Genomic DNA, 26597 nt, shown 5'->3' with positions numbered 1-26597 from the left:
CATTAATAGTTTGTCAGAAAAATCTCCTACATTATTTTATCTGTTATTAGAGATTCACATTCAAGTAATAATATTTAGAAGACTGGCTTTGCTGTGCCCCCAGGACACTCTACTGCATAGCCACACTTATCACCATGACTCACTACAAACACTTCTTTCCCAGGTAACACTTTTCAGTACTTATAATTATAGAAGCTTAGGTCTAAATTCTTTGATTCCTATTTTGAACTTTTTTAATGCAACCTTTTATTTCCCTGCAATATCACTGTAAAGATACTGTTTGAAGCACCTACTGCTTCAAACTAGATATCAGCAAGAAGAAATAGAAATGGCAAATCTGTCAGGTTCTGAGTATATCAAGCCAACTCTCACTTTCTACTCCTCTTTTACATGTCTAGTAGTTTTTCCTTTGTTCCAGACCCACATCCATATGTTTCTTTATTTTGTGGCAACAGCTTTGTGCAGTTTTTGCCCGGGTCCCTCAAAAAAGACCTAATTTGCCATTTTAGGCCAAGCTGCAGCAGCAGATCCTGACAGTAGAATGCAGTAGAATGTGCTAGAATGACATTCTATGAAACCCATAAACTCTTGGTCTCTTCCAAAAGACCATTAGGAACTTAAGTCTAGGATAAGCTAGACTTAAGTTCCTAGTCAGTCCTTCTAGAAGAATTCTTAAACAAAGCTCTCTGGAAAACTTTTGCTTTAAAATATGTATTTTTATTGCCTACTATAATTAACTTCTCACATATAATAGTAAAAATATTTTCATGTCACAAACTTAGATGACAACTTAATCTGCCAGTACATGAGGCAACATGAAAAATGCAGGAGCATATGCGCATGTAGTGGTTAGCGTGATGTTGCTGACAGGAAGACAAACAGGCTCTCTTTGTAAAATCACTGCATGTGGTTTTGAAGACATATACAAAAATACCTTGGAATAAATTACTATATAGAGTGAAGGAATGCTATCCAGAGGGACCTGGATGGGTTTGAGAGGTGGGCCCATGTCAACCTCATGAAGTTCAAGAAGGCCATACATCAGGGCAACCTCATGTACAGATACAGGTTGGGTGGAGAATGGCTTGAGAGCAGCCCTGAGAGGGATTTGAGAGTGCTGATTGATTGAAGATTCAACATGTGTCAGCAGCAAGCGCTTGCAGCCCAGAAAGACAACTGTGCCCTGGATTGCATCCAGAGATTATTTTTTGTCTTGAATGCACAGAAATTCAAACATGGAATATAAGCTGCAGCTAGACTATAACTTTATTTTTTCAAAGAAAGATTATCACCAGTAGTTTTCCAGTAAAGCTATTTGATTTCCCGTAGGATCAAATGGGCTTCACTACTGCTGAACAATGCAGTGGAAAATGATTGGCTTTATGGCTGGGTTTAGGGATAATCTGCAACCCTTTATCTGCTTAGTTTACTTTTCTTCTTTGCTTGTACCAGAAGTGGTGATTCACAAAATAACGTGTATTCTAAATACAGACTGAAAGGAAATTACATTTTGCATGTGTTGGTGAGAAGCAGAACTTGAAAGAGCACTGTCTTCATCATGGGTTGACCTATTTGTATAACGAATCCCTTAAGCCAAGTCGATCTTGTTCTAGAAAATCTTTTTTTCTATATTATATTTCCCTATATTCTATTATTTACATTTTTACATCACTCTCTTCTGATTCTCTCCTTTCTCTGTTTAATACCTGCTGTGAACATTTTTTTTTCTTTTTGCAAAAAGTTTGAAAACAAAGAGAGTTAAGATAAAATACTTTATGCTAATTAAAATTGAGATCCTATAGCAGTACAAATTCTAATGAGTCATACTAATTTTGATTTACTGAATCATTCTTTAAAGAAATGCTTTAATTGCTTTTTTTCTTTTTTAGTGTCCCTGTAGTAATGATGGTTTAGTGTAAAACAGGTACATGATAACATATAAAGACATTTAGTCATATATTTCCATTCCACAGTACTTCAGAAATGATCTGAGAAATGCAGTAAACTGTATTCTAATATTTGTCTCTATTTTTAATTTGTTCTTATTAACATTTTAAAGTTGTTTCACTCCTTCACAAAATAAGCAGTCAAGCATTTTTCAGTCTTTATACAATCATTTTTAAACATTCTTTGTGCTCATGAAATCAGAGCTCTAGAAATGCCCATCCCATTTAGCTATGTTCAAATTATCAGCTTGGGATCTTGAGGATCCTAAAACTCACCCAGCAGAGGAGCAAAATTCAGTTGTCACATTATTTCAGAATTCATTGTCAAGCTTATGCTTTCCAGCAGGAAAAGCATAGCAGTGACTGGATATTATGCGTGGGTGATTCTGTCCTGCTTTCTGCTGTTGATCTCCCTGCAAGCTGCCTATTCCTGTGAGTACTTGACAACTGTAGAAGATCAACACAGCAAGAGGGAGCAGAAAATGCTCAGCAGCATGTGTTCTGTGTTACTGCCAGTGTGTGACTGAAACATACAAAAGCACCTAAAGCTGTTTCTAACAAACTGCTTGTAATTTAATTCATTATCAATATTTTTGCAGTAATATTTTGACATGAAATCTTGTTTTGTTCTTCACAAATATATGAGATAGTAATTCTTGTAATAAATAGAAGGGGAAGTTCCCTATTCACCCACCCCACCCCAGGTCAGATACTGTGATTTTCTTCAGTCATTTAATATCCATTTTGCTTGGAAATTCTATTTTTTTCAATGATAATTTAATGTATTTAAATATCCCTTTTTCCATCACTGTAGTGACTAACATTTCATAGTCATGTAACTGTAGTTACATTTCCCTTCCCAGGTAAATAGGGAAGATCTATTACCTTCCCTTCTTAATTATATATATGTGTGTGTGTGTATTTTGAGTACTGTGGTACAGGGACACATGGTTAGTCATGCTCTGTGGTCTGTGATTTGCTATAAGAAGGATTCACAGACTTTGTGGAGAAAGTCTTGACTGTGCTAGGGGCTAGGCTAGGGCTAGGATGCTCTGCTGTTCATCTCACACATTAAACCCCTCCATTTTCACCCTTTAAGAAATTTTGAGTTCCTAATATTCCTAGACTCCTCCACTCTCTTTTTATTTGTGAAAACCTTTTTTAACCTTCTTTTTCTCCTCATTACTCTTATAACAGAATCATAGAATGGCTTGGGTTGGAAGGGGCCTTAAACATCTAGTTCCAACTGCTCTGCTATGGGCAAGGCTGCACCCACTGGATCAGACTGCCCAGGGTCCCATCCAACTTGACCTTGAGCACCTTGAGCACCCACAACATCCCAGATCAGCCTGTGCCAGTGCTTCACTGTCCTCTGAGTAAAATTTTTTTTCCACCTAACCTAAATTTCCCCTCTTTTAGTTTAAAGCCATTCCCCCTTGTCCTATCACTATTAGACAGTGTAAAAAATAACTCTCATTCCTGCTCCCTTCAAATATTGGAAGGCTACAATGCGGTCTCCCCGAGAGCCTTCTCTTCTGCTCTTCTCAATGTGTTCTTCTCTTAAGGTTCCCATCTTTCTTCTGTCCATGCTGACTTCAGGTTCTCTGTCAAAATCATCTATCTACTGTAACTCAAAAAAGAGCTGCTGGATGGACACTATTTTTTCCTGTTTTCCTTATTTTTCGCTGCATTATAGTTTATGCATAATTCCTTTAGCCATGAAAATATTTGCCACATCAAGAATCCTGTGTTGCAATCTTTTTTTTTTTTCTTCTCCTTTAAACCAGATTTGCTCATTTCATTTTACAACAAAGATTCTAAAAATTTTCCTTCCTGATCATCTGTCCAGAATAATCTGTTTTGGATAGTAGGGCATGTATATGACAAATTTACTCAGTGTTAGGTCAAAAATTAGTTGGCAAGATTATGTAATTCTAGACTGTTAATATAAGTATCAGTTTAAGCCACAGATAATTGCAAACTTATGGAAGATTAGGCCATGGTAATCCTGTTCTGTTCATGATAGCAATTAACTATTTAATTTCTGTTATGAACAGAAATATTCTGTTAAGTGTTTGGAAGCTGCCGTAATATAATAAGAGTTACAACCTTACAGCATTCCCATATGAAATTCTTGATGCCACAGCAATGAAGACGCCTCTTCAAATCTACCTGTTACTTTGGACTGCTTACAGTTATTAAAAAATCAGCTATATCTATTGTCAGACAAACAGAGTTCAGATGACTCATTTACTTTTGATAAATATGAGCCAACACTTGAAATAAATAATGGTAAAAATGCCCTCCTTCTTCCAAGAACTACATGGAGTCAGTACAATTCTTCATGTACTAACATTAATCATATACATGTTCTCTGTTTTTGGAAAATAATGCAATTATTGTAAAATAATAAGCAGCTGCTAATCTACATATGAGAACCACATTTGAAGCAAAGAGTGCATCAAGCCCAAATTGTTCCTGGCTTGATAGCTGTATATTACAATTACAATGAGTTTACTCTCTGTTTATGCTCTTTCATGTCTTATTAATTCATGTAATGATAAAGGTCATTATGTGGCTAAGAATAACTATGGATTACAGATGAACATGTCTCTTTACTAATAGTAGATATGTTAAGAACTACATCAAAGGAGAAATAATAAATAATTTTCTGTGTAGCTTTCAAATTTCCACTTAAGGCTAAGCTATAATTGTACATTGTGAAATACATTCATCAAGAGTTGTGATTCATAAATTTTGCTCTCTGTTACAGACTAAGCTTACCAATTCTCTTCTATATTTAAACAGTAAGAGTAATGGGAGCCCTATAAAAGCCTTGCTAAATTGTGAATTTTCCATACAACATCAAGTCAATTTAGTATTTCATTTAAGCTACTTAGACTAATAATGACAAACAATTATCATGCTTTTACAATAGGTTATCTACAGGCTATTCTACAAATTATTTACAGTTGCCTGAAATGTATTGTTTATGGACCATTTGTCTTCCCACATGAACAGACATTTTAGAGCATGATAGTGACAAGCAAACATCATGAAAGGTGGCATTTAGAATAAATCGTCTTCTAATGTCAATAAATATTATTTCTACATTTTTTCATATTTTATTTATCATCTTCCAGTAAAAATTTAAAATGTTACAGCTAGGTTGATAAAATAAAAGCTGCTTTAATATTTTTGCATGATGTTCTATGCAGATTTTGGTTGGTTTAATTGTTATTTGATAGCTTATGATTATCAATTTCAATGACAAATATTGTTATAAATATCTATTTAATGCACTTAAATAGCATCTCTATGCCAAGTGATTTTTTGTTCTCACTTTTCATAGAGTTTTTAATTAAATTATGAGTCAATTTTCAGTTTTTGTACTTATTCTATCTGATTTTGAATCATGAAATCTTGGCAACAATTCCAGTAGTCTCTCCCATAAAGATGTTGCCAAAAAAATTACCATTTGGTACCATGCATTTTCTAGTTAGAGTTTCCAAGGCATGTAGGTAAACAGAAATTAATAACCTTTTGTATAAAATCCAATAGCTGTTACTGGAGCATTTGGAGTGCCTTGTCTCAAGACACGAAAGATCATTGAGGATGACAGTGGTGAAACGGCAAGCACAGTCTCCTTCAGGAGTTTCCAGTGAAGTTGAGGTCCTCAAAGCTCTGAAATCTCTATTTGAGCACCACAAGGCTTTGGATGAAAAGGTACAGTATGGAAAAAGCATATATATATATATATATATAAAATGTACCCTCCAATTTTCTTAACTGTGCCTTATGATGCTTATTGTGTATTTCCTTCTTGATATATGTCTTTTACTTTGAAGGTTTATATGAATTCAAAGGAGTCCTTGGGAATGTATGACAACTGCATTGCAATACAGACCACTTTAGCTATCTTTTGTAGCCAGTAATACTGATTCTTCAAAACAAGAAAATCTTACCAGAAAGATTTCCCCTGTTTAGCACTGAATAAACATGGATGCAGTTTATGTCTCTGGTGTGTTTATGAGTTATTGGTGAGAAAATACAGACTTCTCAAATTTTATAAGTACAAACTTAGAGTAAGACAAATAAGATGTTTTTGACTTTGGAAAAGGGCTTCCTCTTAAAGCTTATTACTGGGAAAATATTCTAAGTTTCAGAGATGTTTCCTCTTTTTACTAAGCACAGTATTTGCTGTAAGATTAAAATAGTATCAGTAGTAGATCCTTCATTATCAGAGAATGCAGCATATTCGTAGGAAAGATGGTCTGTACAGAAATGTCAGTTAAATGAACCTTAAACTTCTTAGTGCTTCAGGTCTCTAAGGCTCCTTACAGCTGCTAAGTAGCTGATGTCTTTCATTGGTTTACTTCATGTAATGGAAAGATGTACAAATAATGTTAGAGTACTATGGGATATTATAGAATTTTAAACACACACATACATGGGATAGTTTATAATACAACACATGAAAAGACATTGTTAGCATGGAAGAAAATATAACCTTAGTTTAAAGTAGATATTGAGCCTAAGAGTAGGCTAGGAAAGACATGTTTTTTATAATACAGGAAGGACAAAACTAGGAAAAAAATGTGTTTTTATTTACAACATTCTTTAATTTCCATTTCCATCTACTGCCTTTCTGAACTTTTGTTTTTCTGTAGCTTTCTTTCTATTCTCATTTACATTTTTGATTCAATTTTAAAACATACATTTGTAAACAATGAACTTATGCAATTTTTCCAAACTCATTTTTAGTTGATTTGTTAAGACAAAATGTCCAATTTATCTTCACAGAGTAAAATAACAACCAGGTTTTACTGTCCAATCTAAGATTTGAAAAACATTGGTTCTCTTAAGATAATTAATGTCAGAAAAGTATACCTATCTATTCTTTCATATGAAAACAACCAATTCATGTTGACATTACCACTATCTTTTTGTTCATTAGCAGGTAGGTAAGAGAGCTTTTATTCACTATGAAAAAAATTGATTCAATTCTAGCATGTGCAAGTGTTTTTAAAAGCTCTTTGTGGGCTGCAGATATGGAGAGAAAGAAGACTTTGACAGCAAGAAAAAAAGTGGGAAGTGGTTGCTAAGAGACAGAGGAAGATGGGTGATATTTTGCACCAGCAGCAGTGCTAACATGACACTGGCTATGTTAAATTTCAAGATAATAGGCCTGCACTTAAAAGCCAGAATACCCAGTCATCTGCATCCGTATTGGATATACCCAGAAAAAAGGAGAGCAAACCTTTTCTGCTGTATCTGTGTCTCGGTAATGGAAAACAGTTCTTTAAAAAGGCATATTATAGTATGGTTTGATAGATCAAGTGACATTGCATTATTCTTGTTTTGTGAAGCCTTGTTTAGTAAAACTATCTAGTGCCCAAGGAAATATGAGTACATTGAAGGACCATATGAAGTGTAGGTAGTACATTATTTTTGGAGTAATAAATACAATTAGAATAAAATAGCACTTGCTTCTAAGAACTACTGTTACTCACTTACTGTCTTTAAATTCCAGAATGAAGAAAACAAATTGAATCATCAGGAAAACAAAGCAAATTTATTAGATAAATATAATTTACAGTAGTTACTGCTCCTTGTTCTCTCACAAGACAATGAGTTAGAATAACAACTTTTCTTATATCTGTCAGATGGTTCTGTTTGCTTTGTTTGCTTTAACAAAAATTTGAAGAGAGAATCAGTGCAAAATTCATTGTGTTGTATTTTAATATGACTTTCAGAGGCTTTGGCTTTCTTTACATTCAAAGTTTATTCAATATGAACTTACATAGCTCAGGAAAAAATTACTTAAATTACTAAATAATAAGTAATACTTAGAGTAAAGTAATATTCAAAATATATGAATGGTCCTTTGTAAGCTATATGATTTTCCTGGAATATGAATAAGAAAACCTGAAATCTTTATTCAGCTTTTGTATTATTCTTCAGGTATATTTTGAAATCAGTTAGGACAGAGAAAAAATAATTAATAAATAAAGTTACTATTTCTGGGCTGTAGAGTAAGTTTCTCCTTCAAATCATAACACTAATGTAGCACTGTTTTCTCTTTTGCACTGGTTTAATGAACACTTTCCCCCAGCTTTAACAACTTCAACAGCACTTTACGTGGTTGACCATGAAGAAATAGTTGCAACATTTCCAATGTCACCACGGCATATGTGAGTCTCAATTAGCTGTTGACTGCTCAGATGAAAGAGAAAAGACTTCTATGTCAAGGCAGAGTTGCTTTCAGTTTCTTTCCAAAATGCTATAGTTGAAGAATAAATAAGGGCAATCAGACTTTTACTTAGGTCATTATAAAAAATACAGTGCATTAATTGTGTAGCTGCAAAGCAGGAAAAGGAAGAGAAAAAAAGGCAAGGCAGGTCAAAGCAATTTCCAGCTTTGTCTTTGTTTCATGCTGATACTGTTCTGTGTTGTTACTGACAGAAAGAAAAGACATGGATTTATATGAACTTATTAGCTTTATATTCAGAAAAATGGAATTAATAATGACCTATTTTTTCTGAATTGTCATGTAAAAACTGTCTCCTGCACTGTCATAGAAACAGCTGCTTTCCAAGGAGCACTGCTTTTCAAGCCGTAAAATGTCTTTATAAAAGCCACTAGAATTCAGTTGTACAGTGAAGCAGGTTAAGGATAATTTTCTTGTGATTCCAGCTCCCTGTGGAGCTCTTACCTCCTCAGTAATGTGGCCTAGTTGCTTTACAAATTCTAACATTCCTCTAAGCAAACTCAATTGTTAAACATTTTAAAATATATTTAACACATACATTCTCATTTGTAAAACAGTTAGGCTTAAATACAACAAGCTTTTAGGAAACGTTAGGAAGACATAAAGTAAAAGGACAAACTAATTGCATGTAATTTCAGATAGTAACAATCACCATCTTGTGATATTTTACTCCGTCATCTTGTCCCTCAGCAATGCTTACAGCCAAAAAGAAGTGAGAAAGATTATTCTCATTTCTGTATGTGTGTTTTTAGATGCAGGTTGAAATTTCCATTAAGAAATTATATTCTGACAGTTTGCACTGTATAAGAGGTTGAAATAAGGCTTCTTGAGACAGGACTACAACATTTAGTTATCAGTGGAGTGGTAGTGAGAGACTAAAATTATGGTGGGAATTGAAGCAGGAGTTGATATAAAAAGCATGTTTTAGGAGCTACAGCAGAATCAGGAACCTCTAGGATGGCTGAGAGCATACAAGGAGGAAAGAGAGAGAGGAAAGAGAACCACAAAGATGATCAGAGGGCTGGAGCACCCTTCCTACAAGGATGGTCTGATAGGGATGGGATTGTTCAGAGTGGAGAAGAATCCAAGGAGACCTCATTGCAGCCTTTCAGTACATAAAGGACGCCTAACAGGGAGATGTGGATGGACTCCGGTGTGCCCCGGTGGCACAAGTGGTAGGAATGCCGCTCTGCTACACAGGAGGCTCGAATCTCGGGGGTTGGACTCGATGATCTCTAAGGTCCCCTCCAACCTGCACGAGACTATGATACTATGATACTATGACTCTTTGACAGGGATAAAATAGGACAAATAGTAATTGCTTCAAACTAGAAAAGGGTAGGTTTAGATTATGTTCAGGGAAGAAATTCTTCACTATGAGAGTGATGAGGCACAGGAACACATTGCCCAGAGAAGATATAGATACTACCTCAGGATGGATTAAACTTCCCTTGAGTCAGGTGAAGAACAGACATAGTCAGTTATTGCAGCTCAGCTGCTGATTACATAATCCTACTCTACTAGAAATGACCATTTAAGCTACAGTGCACATTTCTGGGAACATTAAAAGTTGTATTTTGTCTTACAGTGCTACAGGAATGGAAAGGAAAAGGGAGAAAATAATAAATCAGAAATTGGCATAAAAGACTGAGAATAATTTTAATATTGGAGACATCTTAATACTTCTTATATGTTAAGAGACTTCAAGTAACTTTTGTTCCTTTGGATACCTCTGTCAGTCATGATTTCTGTTCTCTTAAGACTAGCAGCATTGTCAAGAGCATCGTAGAACTATACTATTATAGTATTCCAAAAAATTTATGTGAATAATTTAAGATGAAGTATGCAAAGAGGATGAAAAACCTCAAAAGTACTACTAGATCTGCATTGGTCAGAAAGGCTGTTTCCTCTTTTTAGTGTTCTTTTACTTAACATAACTTTGGTCACTATTCTTGAGACTTATGGGCTCTTCTAGCAAAATCTGATTTCCACTGCAATCAATAATGATAGAAAATTAAGTATGCTGGGAAAGGTAATAACATTTTTTAGATTAGGTGGAATCACAGGAAAAAGTATGAAAGTTTTAGGATATAAACATTCCTTTATGGGCCTCCCATGTTAGTCAAGGATCTGAAAACAACTATATAGGCATGAAAATGTGCAGTGTTCATTGTACATGAGAGACTGATTTTTTTGCTTGCATTGCTTTGCAATGGAATCTGTTAATCTAGTAGAATGCATTCACTTTCTCTTCTATTACTCCTTACAGACTTAAATGTTCTTAGATCATTAGCTGGATCTAGGATGGTGTGACAGGAATGGTGATAGAAATATCTGCGGAGTTTAGGCCCACGTACTAGTAGTCAAGTTACTTAGTGTGATGTGTCTAATGAAGTTGTGTGGTTTCGCAGATGAGTTGTTACAGAATCAGAGTCAGAGAGATAGTGATAGTGATAGTGAGATAGTGAATCAGAGTCAGAAGTGATAAAGTCACCAAAACACAGCACTGAAGTTCGGATTTACCTTTTAATCATACTGGAAACCTTGCACCTACACTGCTAGCTTAGGTTATCTATAGTCACATGAGGTAATGGTGAGCCAGGATGCACAAACAAAAGAGAAAAATGTTTTCAGAGGTGTTACATTGTTGTTACTGCTGTTTTTCATTGTTTCATTTGTAAAAGATGCTTGTAAGCTACATTTTATATGTATTGTAATTTAAGACAATTAGCACTTACTTTGTTTTCCATAGTATTATATGCAAACTGTAGAACAGCAGTATGGCATTTAAGATTTGAAACCCATTTTTGTGGGTTACATTTTCCTATATTTAGGTTTAAACATTTACTACAGAATATGTCTAATGAAAAGATGCAACAGACGCACCTGCAGACTGGCCAGCCATACTGTACTGCATATGAAGGATTATATAAACTTTAAAGAAGACATGATAGATAAGATAGAAGAAATTTTACAGTACATATTTTGATTTTTCTTCTAGGTAAGGGAACGTCTGAGGGTTTCTTTAGAAAGAGTCTCTGCACTGGAAGAAGAACTCGCTGCTGCTAACCAGGAGGTAATGTAAAACATTTTCTCTCCTTCTAAGGTTAAACTTCTTTAATATTCTGTGATATGTGTTCCTTGTCACTTTTCTTAAAGATTTCAGAAAGAAGGATAAATTACATTCTGAGTAAGCTGATCAACAGGACTAATTTAAGGTGCTGGTCAGACTGATTAATACAATCTTTTTTCTATTTTATTCAGTTCTGAGCAAACTAAAATCTAGTTAAATGCTCCTAAATTTTTTATTAGAAATGAAAAAAGAGTTTATCTACTAATTTAATCACTTGAATTACAATTTTACTATAAAATTAAGTTATAGATGTGCATTACAAGTATATTAACATTTACATTTTAAAACTCAGTTAAGGAGGAAAGTATATGGCTGATGTCAAAATTTATGTTTGCCATCCCTTTTAACTACAGTATGTAATGGTGAACTGCAGTGCTGTATAACTTTTGGGGAATTTAAACAAAAATTTTTTCCCCTGTAAGTTAGTTTTCAGACTGTTCTCAAGTTGTGCTTTGTTTGAAAATGTGACCACCATAATCCAGTTGTATTATAAATGCAATGCACGCACAAACAGAAAGGAATTTTGCACCCAGAGATGATTCTGAATCCTGACTGTATAATGGAGTCAGGTGGCCACATTGCCACCCTGATCACACTCTGAATCTTCACCTGGCATGTGATTCTCGTACTGTTTAATGTAAGTTAGACAAGCAACAGAATCAGATGAAAACAATTTTGGTTTATGTCCATTTCCTGGTGTTCTTTTACTGAACTTTAAGTCATAAACTGAAAACAGCCACAGGAAAAGTCAAACTACTACTAATTGCTTGTGAGAAGCAATGCCTATAATTCTGGACAATGTGTGACAACATAAAGTAGTTCAACTGTAGTAGATTTTTCTCTGTTTTGTTCTGGTTTGTTTTTTTTGTTTTTGTTTTTGTTTTTTTTTTTATGTTAAACTGGAATGAGTAACTTTAAGTGGCTTCTTAAAGAGGGTCTGCAGTTCTTCCTTTTTATAAGCTATGAACCAGATATTATAAATCCTCCCTTTTATTTGGGCAAACAAAATAAAGTTACTTTATCTGTAAAATAAAATCTCTCTTTAACTGTTCCATTTCATGGAATAGTTGGGTTCAAATGATTTTGTTATACTATATTGAGTATGAGTGATCTGTTACTTGTATTAGCACTTATTAAACAGAAAGCAGTCCTTTTGAACAATAAAGCTGAATGAGATACATCCCATTATTCATATCACTATCATTCATTATCCAAGTTGACTTCACTGAGCATGGGACCTGGTCTTTAGAGCATTGCCTTACTACCCAGAGATTGAAAGAAAAAACTATTTTAACTTGTATTGTCAGTGTGGAATAAAACCATACACGATTAAATAAGTTTGAAATAGGATTTTCTTAGCCATTCTTGCTCCTAATGCTTAGAAATGCTATAAAAATTTTGTCTCTAGATGATACTAAGAAACTTAGAAAGGTATTTAATTAGCAAAGCCTAACATGACCATTAACAAAATCAGAATACTGGTATCACAGTTTCCTATGAGGAACTGTTCAAGCTTAAAACTGGAAATTCAGTTAAAAAACAATAAAAAAGAGATAAACAGAAAGAGATAAGTGGATAATTTTCATGCAGATAATGTTCACACAATTAGCAATTTAAATGAGTCAAAATTAGTTAGACCATCACAATGTATGCGCCTGTTCTTATACTGTGCAATAAATGCACAGGCAATACAGGACTTTAAAAATTTATCATGCTATACATGAAAATTCACAAGTGAAGTTTCCAAGGGAATTAAACTTATGCTTTTCTGTAATTTCCATAGTCCTGTTATTCAGTATCTTTTTGCCCATGAGAATTCGTATTTAATTTTCATATCTGTTTTCTCATACTGATTGTAAGAATGTACTACATACTCAGAACTGTATTTAAACATAAAATAATGACAACAGCACACGGTCCCCTGATTAAAAGAGCATATGGTTTAAAATATAATGAGAAATCAGGGATAAAGGACCATAGAAATCTGTCTGTTAAGGTAGAGCCTTCCTGTGAAGTACCCATCTTATGGCTGTTCTGACACAAACAGTGAGAAACAGCAGACAATCAAGAGAACCTGCACTGGAAATAAACTCATGTGAAAGGGGAGGGGAGACTGTCGCTTTCTTCACTAGATGTAAATAATCTCTCAGTTTTTTGTAGTATATTTCATGCATAAAAAGAGTGCAAAAAAATCCGGAACACCACAAAGCTGGTTTCAGCTGTAGTTGCCAGCACTGTCTTACGTAGCACTTCTTATTTGAAAGAGAATTGTAGCACCTAAGTGACTTTAAATTGCAGGGGCAGTTGAGATGGGAAACTCAAGACACCGGGTGAACTTATCTTGTGTAGCTAACATTTATGTGTAATCACATCATGGTAATAGAGAAGGACAATGACCTGCAGTTACACTGACTGACTGGATGTGACTTAAGTCATTGTGGTTGGTTGTTCTGAGCTTTTCAAAAACACCAAATGGTTCATTGTTGGTTTCATTCTGTGAAAGCAGTACTTTTTATTTAATTTTACATTTTACTGGGAGAAAAGTTATTTAAATGAATATTCTATATTGCTGCAATTGATTTGTGAGCATAGAAGGGTCCTTATAACAGCAGTCTGGAGAGTCTTCATGCAAACTGTGGTATGATAACAGCCTGTAGTAATTAAATTCCATAATACTCATAATATTTGCTTTTTATCAGCACCTATCACGTGGTAGATCACTGAAAAACAGATCTACACATGCTTACCCTTCAGGTACCTTCAAAATGATGCAATACTTTATCTGGTTCCACATAACCCATGGTCTCTCCAAATAGTTGTAGTTGAATGTCATAATTTACACTTAATAGTTGTACAGGAAGGACAGACCACACCAAAGTCAGTGGGACAGTAATGTAGTGTCTGTTTATGAAAGATATGAAGGCAGATGCAATGTTTTTCAGTGTGCATATGAACATTTGCAAACTCCAACAAGGTTCTGTGAACCAGTTTCCTCTTTACACACTAATTTGAATTTTTACACTCTCATTTGCAAGCGAAATGGGATCAAAACTTTTCCTACCTGGTTTAGTCATTTATCATCTTCATCAAAATTAACTTTAGTACTGAAATTACTGACAAAATAACCTTTTTTTTTGTTCCTCAGCTTTTGAGATCCTCTAATTATTGTTATGAGCAGGTGTCTTTGTTAAAAGTATGCTAATGTACAGCATGTGCAAAAACACACTGAGATATTTTGTTAGCCATATATATCACCAGTAATTCAAGTTCTAATGGCTTTCAAAGAGTAAAGAACATAAACAGGAGTATGGCCCATACCAATGCTTTTAAATCTATTTATGTTCCAACATAAAGTGATAAATGACAACAGTTGTGATTTCTATTAACGGAATTTGCTGTTTCCCATTATTATTATTATTATTATTATTATTATTATTATTATTATTTTATTTTATTTTATTTTATTTTATTTTAAGTACTACATATAATACTTTGTATTTAAATTTCCTCCCTCCTTTCTTAAATATTTATTCAGCCCTTTTATAGTCTTTCTGTACTGTTAGGATTTGTGTGATAAGTGACATCCCAAAACCATTTTTGTTTCTGTTTAATTTATTGTTTTTTCCATTTTTCCTCATTAGTAGACAATGTAGCATGAAAAACACTGTGTTAATTACATTCATTATCTCAATTATATCCTATTGGAACTCAGAAAGCACTGGGACTGTGTAGAATATGAAATTAGAGAAATTACTGGCTTGAGGTTGTACCATGCACTTTTCTTCAGCATTTGTTGAAAATGACATTGCCATTTGCACATGCCAAACATGATACTGCTTCTGTCAACTAATACATAGGCCAGGATAGACAGCTTGTACCTACTTCGGATGTCTTAAAGCATGTTTTCCAGTAGCCTTCATCTGTATCACCACATTTTACTCTATTTTCTCAACGCAGTGTAAGTTATTGCTACATAAACTCTCACCTACATTCAAATTGTTCTTTTGTTGTTTTTTTTTTTTAAAGAAATAACTTTACAGGTTTCATCACAGTTAAATTCATTTAACCTAAATTAACAGAATTTAATTAGCTAACAGAATTTAAATTTCTGTGTAATTGTGCCAAATTATATTTTCTCTGCAAAGTTGCACATCATTAAATTATCTTCATTTGGGTCACAGTTAATAAGAATCCTTCATTTTATGTATTTGTGGAACTTCATGATGATTTTTGTTATATACAGATCTGTGACTGAATGTCATTGCCACACATTTATCACTGAAGAACACAGTGTAGTTTCACTCCTGTCACCCACTAAACATCCTGAGACCTACTGCAACTCTCAGTGTACTGTTACAGAGCATCCTTACGTATATACACATTGAATTGTGATCAGCTGTAAATTACAGTTTTTGAAGAAAACAAACAAAAAGAAGTTTTGTAAGATAATGCTTAATGGAATGTGACAAAAGGCAAAAAGGAATGGAAAACTGTGATTTGTTAATTCCTCTTTATTTACTGTTCCTCCAAACCTGCTGTTCAGCTGTGAAACAACTGTTTAAATATACATTAAAACAGGCTGAAAGCTAGATGTTTGAAATCTACTTTGCAAATCTCTTCAAATCTGCTTCATGTTTAATCTGACAGAAGCATCTGACTTAATGAAATCTTGGTCCCCTGTGATTTGAAAGAATCATGGTTTATTTCATGATTTGGTTTCATCTCTGAATAAATGGTGGCTGGAGAGTAAAAATTTCCAGTTTCCTCCAAACCCTGTAACAAAAACACTCCTTAAAAATCAGCATCTTCATCAAATCAAGCACATACATAATCCCATGCATTCTCTTATTTTCCCCTTTTTATGTGTGTTGTAAGAAGTGTTTTTAGGTTGTTCTGTTTCATTCTGAAAACAAGTTAGGCATCACTTCTTTCATATAAAAGTATAATCTAATGAAGATAAATATTAGTTCTTTTACATATTTTCTGTTTCCAGCTTTTTTTGTGTGTAAATAATTAAACAGAAGGAACTGGGAAATACAGTGGAAGTATTCATTATATTCTTTTGGTTGAAAGTTATATTTTCACTTTTATACTACCTTTTGCTTCAGTTTTGAGAGTTCTGCCTTTAAGGTGAGGCTGTATTACAAAGTTTGTTCCAATCTTAATTCAAACAAATAAATATTTATTGGTACATTTACTCCATATATTCCAATTATACTCCAGTGCTTTTACTGTCCATATTTACTATAATTATTTTTGCATCACCACAATCTCAACAGAGCTCTAGTAAAAGACCATGCTCCATAGGGACCCTGTGAATATCACTTCCAAGAGTCAAGTTGATCCTATGCTTTCTGAATGCCCTTGCCTCCCAAAAGCACTAAGGTTATTATAACTGGTAATAGCTCCCCTACAGAAGTAGTAGCAGAGGCCAATCCAATAGATTTCATGAGTAAGATGATTCATTTCATAAGCGCTAATAGACGGATACAACTAAATTTCATAACTTGATACCTGACAGCTAATGGGTGATGCAGTGTCTACCCAGGTGCACTATCTGCCAGGTTTGGCACACTGCATAAATCCTGGTATGCTGCATGACAGTCATTCACCATTTCACAACTCCATGCTGGGGATCTAATTATGTTAGCACAAGCTCCTACCCAACTATGTGCCTGTTCTTTTTAATGGAAGAGAGGCTGAGACTGTAGGCAGGGTGAAAACTACAGTGCTCTCTATGAGGGTCTGAGTCTGAATAATGGTAGAACACTGTGTCCAGGGCTCACTACAGAGCACCTGTCCAGCAAATATCAGCATATATGGAACATTTACATTTCTGAAATTCAGTTATTGCAGTTATTTTGTGGGCCTACACAATACTTTATATGCATCAGTATATAGGGATAGTGGAGCATGCCTGACATTTCTGCATGACAGCAGACAAATACAACAATATATGACACCAAGCCATGCTGAAGAATACATCTGAGTGACAAATTGCTCTTCTGTTATCTTTTCTACTTTATTCCAGACAATTACAGAATGGGAAAAGGCCATGTTTCTAGCACAGATTCCAAGGATTTATTTATCACCAGTTCTTCACCTGATGTAGAATAAAGGTAGAGAGATGGCACAGGAAGACAGCCAAAGAAATATCAGCTGAGGGAAAAACAGAGTTGGCAGGGGATGAGGCTGAAGCTGAGCATATTTCACATGAGTTTGCCTGTACACCGGAAGCTCCAAGAGATTAATAAACTGAAGTTTATTTGTATATGGTTTGCTTAGGGATCATTCATGATCAACACAAGGTTTGGCTCTGGGATAATTTCAGATTGAATTTAATGTAATGTGTCTGTCAGCCTGTTTAGGGAGCTCACAAGTCAACAGCGCCCTGGTTTCATAAGGTTATGTTGGAAAATGCCTTAAACACACTAACTTGTTAAAGAACATACCATAAAGTTATGCTTAGCTGATCAGCATTGTAGAGCTCACCACTGCTTTTACAAAGGGATAAACCTGAAAATTTTAATGCCCAATTTGCACACAGTGCCTTTCTGTAAGACACTGGAAGAAAGAATACAGCACTTCTGTTTGATCTAATGGTTTGGGATTCATAGGCTTAGAAATGTGTGTTGTTTTAGCATACACCAATTGTGTAAGTTTAGATTTAAGAACACAGCTGATTATCTTTTCATCTTTGTGAGGGTTATTTGACATTTTTCAGATGAGATGTTTTGAAGGATCAAGATAATATCACTGCAAGAATTAGTCTTGTTGATTCTTCATCCTGAACAATCTTCTTGTGCATTCATCTTGAAGAAAATATAAAACATGTACCCGTTTTGCTTTGTTTATGATCTGCTGTAACAATATATGGTTTTATTATTTATTTCATGTATTTCTTTGGGATGATTAATTTTCTGTTTATTTATCATGTATTACACGATTTATCAAAACCATCTACATCCATTAGCTCTCAAAGCAGGTTTTAAATAGTGCAACAACATCACAGTATTATATTTTATGCCTATTACTCTCCATAATCAATTTTTTAACGCATAAATTGACTTTACACACTACATTTGGATAAAAATATATGTTAATGACTCAAGTCAGTCATTAAAATCAATTTTAAGCTTCAGTAGGTTCATATTTTTTAACCAATATTCTATTTAATATATGGTTTTCATATTTGGTCACCACAGCCCAACAGTATATCTACAGGTCTAAGAGTATTCTCCAAATTCTTAACTAGCACAATGGTAAAAGCTGCATATCTGCAATAAGATTAACCAAGGGTATTTTGCTACTCATAGGTCCATATTAGCTCTCCTTTATTTACAAGCAGAGCAAGATCCGTGAGTTTGACAAACTGAGTCCATGTGGGACAATTAGGAAGAGTATGCTGGGTGTATGCAATGAATAGAAGTGTCTTTGTAAATGCTAATGTAAGTAAATACACTTATGAGATTTTTAAAATCATTTCTGTTTTGTTTTTTAAATTAGTGAAACAAAATCCCATCATATATCTATACTGGAAGTAAATATAGAAATAACTTTATTAGGATATAAAAAAAAAATATTTCAGCTTTGATGGAGAAAATTAGATGTGCTTCTGGATACTGAAGGACAAATTTTTTGAAAAAAACCCCCTTGACTTTTTAAGCCAGTCTCTCTGATCAACTTGAAAATTGTTGCTTTAATCTGACCATAAATTTTCTTGCAGCATTAGCCAGCATATGCTGACTTTCTCATAATAACAGGAAAACATTTCTTGGCCATTAAGGACCACAAGTATATAGATTCTCTTTCATTTTCTCCTTTTTAAAGTTCCATATCACAGAAACATAAAATATCTATTTTCATTAGGCCTACCACTGACTAATCAACAGCGCTTGTAAAGACATCCTCACAAGAATGATTTCATCTTTGTGAGGATCTGTCCATAGTAATGAAATCTAAACAGTAGTATTAATACAAGGTCAGTCATTCCAAAAAGAAAGAAAGAGAAGAACTTGCGTAAAAATCTTGAAAATATGTATTAATAATAATAAATTATATAATAAATAAATAAGTCTTAGAGTATTTTCTTTGAGTAAATTGCTATTTTTCTTGACATGTCAGGATTCATTTTGGCTCAGTTGTGTAAATTTTTTGCAAAGCTTATTACTTAAAGAGCAAAAAAATACACTGGTATGCATACAGACATAACATAAACCTTGTAGTTGTTGTCAGTCAGATACAAACACGGATTTTAAAAGTTAATTTTCAAAGTTCTACAGATGCTCAATTTATAATCTTTTTCAGATTCATTTAAGTAGCTGAATGGGAAGAAGTTAAAAAAACGTTGTGCATTTTTCCTCCCCCAAAGGGAGGCCATTCATGCTGAAGGTTTCATTCCCCATTTTGCAAAATTCTGAAAAGGTTTTTTTCCCCCACACTTTTGTTCTTTCTGTGTGTGGTTAAGGTTGTTTACAACAGTGCACAATCCGTGGTCATTTCAGTTCCTACCTGTTGTAAAAAAAAGCTCTAAACATTCTGTGCTTTAAAGTGTAACCACACTGCAGAATGAAAAAAAAAAATCATCAATTTCATCACTGAAGTTATCCTCAGGGAGATTTTTATTATTATTATTTTGTTTTAAACTACTCTTTTACGTGTTTATGATAATTTCATTAAGTCTGAATCTGCATTTATAATTGTCTGGAACTTTTTTATTAATTCCATTTTATATAAGGATAGCACTTGCTTGTCAGAATATATATATATATATACACATATATGTTTATTTTCCTTGATACTTGGTTTATCTTTCCATAAAACAACTACTTTTATTAGGCAAGTTACAAAAGAGGGAAAGCTACACAGAAGCAGGTTTTTATATCACCTGTTTTGCAGTAATTTCTAAATCAGATGTGCCAGATAATGGGCTTTTACTCAAGACCGACCCTTCTAAAACCTCTCATCAGCCTTGCACAAAAAAAAAGGTCTTCAGCAGCTTTAATGATTCTCTTTCTTGGGAAATGGCCTGGAGATCCATTAGAAAGAGGGAATTTACACTGTTGGAAGAGAAATCTTACTTGTCTCCTTTCTGGTGATTGCAGCAGAATAGATTGTCTAGACAGACTGGAATCCATTAGATCTATATAGCCAGAAAGCATGGAGAAGAGCAGATTAAACAAAGTTGCTGCTTTAGCTAATATTTATCATTTTAAAATAAATAAATAAATTAATTAATTAATTAAAAGACGTCTTGTCAAAAGCAGTACAAAATAGCTGCCATGCAAATGGAGTTCTGCACTTACTGACAAATTTCAGTGCTAAAAGGATGCTCATAACTAATGAGATTTTAGATGAAATCATACCATACATTCCAACAATACCTTCAACTAAAGTGAAATTTAAGGTTTGGTTAAAATCAGTGAACAAATTATTATTTATTTATTTTTTAGTTTCCAAATATTTGCTGGAAATATTTTCACACAGCTGGTGCTGGGCTGGTACTTCTGCTTTGCACAGTGAGCACTTGTGGTCCAGTCAGTTTCCTACAGGCCTTTGGCTGCCAACACTGTGGAGCACACTGTGTCCTGGCACATGAAATGGATCCTCCATCAGCCTGCCAACAGTGACAGAATGATGTAACTTAGAAGTGGTTTCTGTCATGAAAAATATGCTTAATTAAGACAAAAGGTAGACAGTGGAGGAGGTTTTGAAGTGCCAGAGACCTAACACAGACTTGGCACAGCCTTAAGTCTTGAGGCGGGCCAGCCTTGGCCCCCACTGCTTGCTCTGGCCACTCAGCCACTGTTCTCACAGCAGTCGTTCTTCAGGCCATCTCAGGGTGCAGCTGGCTCATCTGGCAATTATCCCAGGCTCTCTTGTCATTCTTGTAGTAGATTAGTCCATTTTGATCTTCAGTTCCTCTACTGTGGCTCACAGGGTAGTGCTAGAGTTCCCATGGCCTCTTCCTGGCAGCAAGATCTACTGCTGTGGTTGATAGAATACTGTTGGGCTTGATCATCATTTTGCCTTTCCTGCAACACAACATAACCAAATGCACAGAGACATGGGCAATACTCACATGAGTGTTGGGGTTTCCCACAGGCATGCAGCTTTCAGGCATGATTGAAGACAGGATTTTCAATTGGAATATATTTGAGCCCTAGAGGTTGCTAGTGTTCTACCCAGAAGAAATTTTTAAAAGTCTTGATAATGGTTTTTTTTTAATTAGAAAAATTTAACAGCTCATTCAGATCACTTGCAATCGTACTGTAAAGGGAGATGTCCAGTCAAATATTTTTGTACCAATTAGTGTAATTCTACACATCACATTATAATACTTTTGAAGAGTTCCTGCTTAGGATTTCCTGAGCTGTCTGTCTTGCAGACCTAACAGGGATTTCTTCCCTGATGTCAACATGTGGGAAAAAAATATGCAGATAAGTGTATACTGTGCAGCAATCATGAGGCTGCAAATGATGTATAACTGAGGGACCGAAAGGAGTATAAACAGAAATGCAGCAGATGGAAACACTCTGAGACAGCACTGTGACAATTTGTTTTGCCATTGATTTGTAAATTTTGTGTTGACTAGAGCAATCTGCTGAGAAACTTAAAATGTTTGTCTTTCTATATGTGGCAAGAGACTTCCTCTGTATTTTGAAGAGTTATTTAACCCCCATCTTCCACAGAAATAATGTTCTTAACATCTGTAAGCATAGTTATTATTTGGACCTCTAGTATTTTAGTTTCCCATTGTTAGAACAGTTGTGAAGACAAGTGAATTAATTATTGCAAGGAGATAAGCATCATGGCAAACAATGTCATAGGGATACTTTTTTAGGTAGTACATCTGTACAGGCCTAGAAACAAAACATCTCTTCAAGCAGCGGAGGCAGTTCCTTCCAGGCGCAATTCTGAAAGTATAACAAACCATGATTTTGTAGCAGAGAACGCATTTCTGTGACTTCGATGCTACCATTCCTAGTCTTGCATCACATAAATCTGCAATGAAGTTCTGAATATCCTTTCCTGGACTTACTTGTGCTACTTCTGATATTCTGCAAATTCATTCAGACTGAGAAGACGTAGACACAAATGTCTTACAGTACTGCAGCCACATCTGTCACACCTCAACTGACAGAGTCATTAAAACTGTAGCAAAATCTGAAACTATCCAGTGAGTTTCTAATTAAATATTGAAAATCTCTTTTGAACAGGATTATTAGAAGATGACTTTTTACTGGAGATAAAATATAGCAAAAATCAACATTTTGACATTCCTGAGTTTTTTTCTGTAAGTCCTGTGCATGCAATCTACATTAGGCATACAGGTGAAAAGATTTTGCAGGTGTGTGTTCCATGCTGTGCTTTTCCTCCACCACAGAAAGTGAGAGAAATTGAGCATGCTGTTACTACAAGACCTTCGTGATACAAAAGGCTGATTATCATTATAATTCTTTTCAGAAGTTACATATAAAATTCCAAGGAAATGCACCTGCATTTCTAGCTCTACAAATTTAATAATAATAATAATAATAATAATAATAATAATAATAATAATAATAATAATAATAATAATAATAATAAACAAAAAAAGTAATAATGACAAAATTTGTCATTTAAATCAGTTAACCTCATTTAAATGTCTCTGAACTGTCTAAGCAGTGGCTTCTGAAAGGCTGTGTTCTGATTAACACAAATTAGAAACATAACTTGAAAAGAGTGAATTTATGTGTATGAATCAGTATTTAAATTTCCATTTTGGGAGAACCAAACCATACCAGTCTCAAAGCATCCTTTATTCTGTGTGCTGCACTCAATTGTGGAAATGCATTTAAAATTACTGTTTATTAAACCTTCACACAAGGTTTATCCCTGCCAAAATAGAAGCAGAGTCAGAAGATGGACTGGGAGTCTGAATTATGTTCTCAGTAGACTGAAATATGATGCTGAATACTTTTAAAATGTAGGCTGCTATAGTAATGTAGGAGGACACCTAAGTTCTCTGAAGGACTCAAGTGTACTGTGTAGTCGTGAGTAGTTTGGCATACCATCCATGATAAAAGAAACACTTTTTTGATTGCACTAAATAATAAAATAAAATGAAATAAAATAAATAACATAAAATAATAATAATATATGCCGCCTTTAAGCCTTTTAGATCTGTCAGCTGTAGCAAATTAAAATAAATAGGTGTCAGCAAGTTTCATTGGCTTGAGCAGATTAATTCAGTGTTGAAAGATCAAAGAAACAAATTAAGGAGTTTAAGGTAGGGTAAGTATTAAAAACAACAACTTAAAATAATTGTCTTCGTTTAACGCTTACATTCTTTAAGTGATCTAAATTTTTTACCGGTTCTATGGAACTGCCTAACACCATATAGGTGTGTTTAAAGCCTCTTTTATCCACAAAATTTATATTTAATAAATTGTAGTACTAGTAAAGTAAATGATAAATTCAAAGGAGAAAAACCAAAATAATAAATTCAAAAGTATTTCTTATTTTAAATATGATAAAGAATCCTACAAAAAAAAAAAAAAAGACTTTGATGTTTTAGACTAATGTGATTATTAGTTAATTAAACTATATTTATTTCTCTTCATTCTGTAGGCATCTGTTCAATAGAAAATATATTTAAAGCAAGATGATTACAGCAGTTGTCTCAGTCTTTCACTGCCAGATGGCTTTAAATACAGTTTTAAGTGCAAAAACATGGGAAAAAAGTCAATATAGAAATTGATTACACAACTATTTAAAAAATTACAATAGGAGTTTATTTACGGGCCATATACATTTGAAAACACACATTTATGTATTCATCTATAGTTTTATACACACTGCAAGAGGGAAAATATACATTGATGAGTTAACTGAAATAATTTTCCTCTCTGCATCTGAGGAGTGAGAGGGACCAGTTTCATATGCACAGGCATGGCTTTTATTCCATAATATGATTTTTATTTTTTTTTTCTGGAATATCTTCAGTCTTCTGATGGAATTACTTTTTCTAACATTTAGCCATCATAATGGAAGCATCTAATTTAAGATAATTATCTGTTTTCAGTCAGGAGAAAAGATATGCGTGTCATTTATCCAATCTCTTTTGGACATAGAAGGTCCTGCTGGTGATGTTCCCCCTCCAATTTTTACAGAAAACATCAGATAACCACTTTAATATAAGCATTCAGCATGTTGGCTTTTCCATTATCCTGGTCTGTGCAAGACAGATAAGTTCAAGATCTTCAGCTCAGCTATTGTAATTGTGCCTTAAGTCAATGGATAATAGCAAATGACGAAGGGTTAAGCTTATCTCCTTACTGGGGTCTCAGGCCAGGATTTCAAGCAAAAATTGTTATGGGTAAAAAAAGTACCCAGAATATTCTTGTAGTTTACAGAATATGATACCGCTTCTCCCTAAGGGTGTCAGAACACTGACAGCCTAACAGCAAGGTCTCTGTTTTATCGGGTCCCTAACTGGTAAAGTAGAAAGCAAATCTAATGATTTGAGGACAAAAAATAAGTCATATGTCTGTTCATATTTTAAGAGGTATTACTCAGATATGAGTCCAAGGTTGATAATATAGTTCTGAATAATTGCACAACGGTTATATTTAAGCACCTTTATATGTAAAATGTCTTTTATTTAATTTTAGCAAGTATGACTCCATCCTCTAGAATATTACCATTATCTTTTTCCAAACAAAAAGTTCGCATGAAATCCACTAAGAATTACATCAAGAATTAGTGCCTTGACAGTGTTAATTCATAGATGCTTGGAAAACTGTCTGTGGACATGTTCTGTAACTGGGATGAAACTACAGCATAGGAAGTTCCGCACAAATGAGCGGAAGAACTTCTTTACAGTGAGGGTGACGGAGCACTGGAACAGGCTGCCCAGGGAGGTGGTGGAGTATCCTTCTCTGGAGATATTCAAGACCCGCCTGGACGCCTACCTGTGACGTGGTGTAGGGAGCCTGCTTTGGCAGGGGGGTTGGACTTGATGATCTCTAGAGGTCCCTTCCAACCCCTACAATTCTGTGATTCTGTGATTCTGTGAGAGGTTAAGTTGGATATTGTAAACATAAAAGCATAAATATAAGGGGTAGGTGTCCACATTTCTTAGATGTGGTACTACTGAGTTTTATGTTATCCATTCAGGAAACAGAATAGAACAAAGAGAAGTCAGTTTATTTTCCAGTAAGTACGTGTGATTTTTGGTACAATTACCAATAAAGAAAGTAAGATCTTCAACATAAAAAAAGACTTGCAAATGTACAAAAAAAAAAAACCAAACAAACAAAAAAAAACTTTATTTATATGTTTTTCTTAGTAAATAGTGCTTAAAATGCATGTTGTAGTTCCTAACCGGTGGAAAGTTGAGAAAAGGAACCAATTTTACATCACTTGTGTTTGATTCATATATTTTGTCCCTGTACTCCTACAATGACATGTTGTCAATTGTGTTCAGTACAAAAGGATGAATCTTACCCTTGCACTTTTAGGAGATTAATGACCAAGAATTCTTCCATGTTTCAAGGTGGAAATTAAAAAATAAACTAGTACAAAGTAAAGATAGGAGATAAAACAAGACTTAACACCAAATCTCCAGTCATTTATTGGTTCCTTTGCATCCTTAAGGGTCCTTAATCATTAGTAATATGTTTTTTTGTATTTTTAAACTTCCCTGAATGTGTCAACCTAATACTGGAACTGCTATGAATGGCCAATTTGGTATCATAATGACACTAAATTTAACTGCTCAGTGATTTTTGGTTTTCTTATGCATACTGACTTTCTTTCTCTTACAGATTGTAGCTTTGCGTGAACAAAATGCGCACATTCAAAGGAAAATTGCAGCTGGTGAAGGGCCTGCTGAATCAGAGCATATTGAAGGAATGGAGCCTGGGCAAAAGGTTCATGAAAAGGTATAAAATACTAGTTTGCATTGGAATACACAATCAATATGAAAACTAATCAAATCTAATATTTTTTAATGTGAATGTTTTGAGACTTTAATTTACAGCATTGTCTGCTCACTGAAACCAACGTCGAACATCAAGCTTCTTCAAATGAAAAGCAAATGTAAATGGGCAAGTCCTGGCTCTCTGGTAGGATATTGAGTTAGATTTCCAAGTTATAATAAACTTTTATTGGATTTCTTAGCAAAATACTACAGTTAAGTACAATATATTCTGCTAAGTGGTCCTATCTACACTATAGATAAAAGCGCATGGTCTACTTGCAC

The 26597-nt window shown here is 34.3% G+C and overlaps 1 protein-coding gene across 1 annotated transcript in view; it reads left to right on the top strand.

The window, feature by feature from the left end:
- The window catches only part of PPFIA2 (PTPRF interacting protein alpha 2), a 277323-nt gene that overhangs the window by 184090 nt on the left and 66636 nt on the right, over positions 1 to 26597 (top strand). Inside the window, exons 4-6 of the mRNA XM_015857426.2 lie at positions 5508 to 5672; positions 11219 to 11293; positions 26161 to 26277. Coding sequence (XP_015712912.1) covers positions 5508 to 5672; positions 11219 to 11293; positions 26161 to 26277 — 357 coding nt within the window. The remainder of the gene's footprint in view (positions 1 to 5507; positions 5673 to 11218; positions 11294 to 26160; positions 26278 to 26597) is intronic.

This window comes from Coturnix japonica, chromosome 1 (genome assembly GCF_001577835.2).
Source record: "Coturnix japonica isolate 7356 chromosome 1, Coturnix japonica 2.1, whole genome shotgun sequence".
Taxonomy (NCBI): domain Eukaryota; kingdom Metazoa; phylum Chordata; class Aves; order Galliformes; family Phasianidae; genus Coturnix; species Coturnix japonica.
Note: the sequence above shows the minus strand (reverse complement) of the source record. Positions and strands in the feature narration are given on the sequence as shown.